The sequence below is a fragment of the Poecilia latipinna genome, unplaced genomic scaffold (assembly GCF_001443285.1).
Source record: "Poecilia latipinna isolate Pla-1442-1.1 unplaced genomic scaffold, P_latipinna-1.0 Scaffold4490, whole genome shotgun sequence".
NCBI lineage: Eukaryota > Metazoa > Chordata > Actinopteri > Cyprinodontiformes > Poeciliidae > Poecilia > Poecilia latipinna.
This window is the reverse complement of record NW_015117106.1, coordinates 7,084-9,030: the sequence shown is the minus strand read 5'-3', so window position 1 is coordinate 9,030 and position 1,947 is coordinate 7,084. Positions and strand designations below refer to the sequence as shown.

The window sequence follows — 1,947 nt, the reverse complement described above, 5'->3', positions numbered from 1 at the left end:
CCTCTCCAGAAACAAGCACCTCAGCCACAACAGTGTGTTGAACCTGTGCAACACCCCCAGCCAACTCCTTCAGTGGCTTCTTCACCTATTCCCCATCTTAGGCCTCCACAGGCCTCCTTTCTTCCAAAACAGTTTGTGCGTGTCATCAAGCCAGCAGACCAGGAGTGGATTGCTCAGTCCCTTTACCATCCTACCGGACAGCTTAAGCAACAATTCTCCCAAAACTGGTTTTATCCACCCAGTCTACCAAAGATAATTACTGCACCTCCAGATCCAACAACCTACTTCAGGCAGAGGATGTTTTTATGGGCACCGATGCGGATGTGGGGAATTTCTTTAAAGTGTCATCAGTGCAAAACCAAAATGCATCACTCTGGAATATACACAAAGATCAGAGAAGTTATCGACCTGGACTCAAGGTATTATTTGATTGGGGGAGACTATCCCCGGTGCAGTAAATGCATGATACCCGTTTGTCCATGGAGCACTGAGGTGCTAAATCAGTTAGATCCTGCCCATAGAAACAAGTTTCCAGCCATTCTCACCACACAATTGGCTCTTGACAAAAGGTGTGTGACTCTGCTGAAGCCACGGACTGTCGGAAACAGCTCCAGTTATATACAACAAGCACTAGAAGAGCTGCACAGTGAGGAGTGGGCAAAACGCACCATCGAATATCTCTCTGACTGTGAGCTTCACAAGAAGAAGAGCGCCCTAACTCAGAGCCAAGAAGTGGTCTACCAGAATCCACCAGAGTTTATTCCCCTTCCTCTTGCACAGTGGTTTGAGACTGTGCATGCAAATGAAATACTCTGCCACTTGTCCGAGATGAAGGGTGTCATAACCTCGACATATGGAAGGATTCTAAAGCTCGACTCCACCAAAAAGGTATAGTAAAACACCTCTAAAAAATTTCTCAATTCTGATTAGAATTTGCACTCCAAATTCTAATCAGATTATAATGGTCTATTTTTCTTTCTTTTTTTTTTTTTACCAAACAGATCACCAAGAAACTAGCTGGTGGAATTTCTGAGACCGCAACCTGGATGACCAACATCACCAATGAGTATGGGCAGGTCCTGAACTGTGTGCTGACCACAGGTGAAGGAGCAGGGTTGGAGGAACTGTGCCAGGGGATTGTGAAGCGCTTCCAGAATGCTAGGGAACCAGAGCCACATATCCTCTATGTCGACAGAGACTGCTGTAGTGAATCAGGTTTGTGATTTTCAGACTTTGTTGTAATTCATTATAACATTTGTTTAAAGTCCAGTTTAAAATATTTCATGATCACTTTAATTATTGAAAACCCAATGTAAAAGAAATGTATTTTGAACAAGAGATTTTGATCTGTGTAGCAGTTATGTTTCATGTGGCAACATTAATACCATCAGCTGTGAGTCATCAGATAAATGCTGTAGAATTTATTAATTTGTGTTTTATTTATATATTTATTTTTGCTTAAACAGGTGTGCCTCCGGTGCTCGAGTGGTTTCGACCATGGAACACTAAAGTGAGGCTTGACATCTTTCACTACATGAGACGATTCACAACCGGTCTCACCACAGAACATCATCCTCTTTATGGAACTTTCTGCTCCAAGTTGTCCTGCTGCATTTTTGAATGGGATCAAGATGATGTCAACTGCCTTAAAGAAGCAAAGAGGTCAGAGCTCAAGAAAAAATATGCTGGTCATCCTCCCACAGACGCCCAAGTTTTGGCCAACATTAGCTCCAGTGAGCTTGCAAAACATTGCAGAAGAAGGACAAGAGGGGTAGAAGAAACCCGGAACCTCATCCAGGAATTATTAGACTCCATGTGGGAACTGACTGACACCTCAGGTCTCCGCCTGATCAACCCTGAGAGCATGTCTCATGTGTGTCAAGTGCAGCAGAAGCATCTGCCATGCATCCAAGATCCACCTGGTGTTGAACTGTACACCAAGCTTCG

The 1,947-nt window shown here is 43.9% G+C and overlaps 1 protein-coding gene across 1 annotated transcript; it reads left to right on the top strand.

Moving 5' to 3' along the window:
- Window positions 1–6: 6 nt before the first annotated feature.
- On the top strand, window positions 7–1,941 carry LOC106942710 (uncharacterized; the record flags this gene model as incomplete). The annotated part of the gene is made up of 3 exons (XM_015026043.1): window positions 7–888; window positions 1,002–1,215; window positions 1,467–1,941. Coding segments are annotated over exons 1-3 (1,280 nt in total), but the record flags the coding sequence as incomplete, so codon positions are not given.
- Window positions 1,942–1,947: the final 6 nt, after the last annotated feature.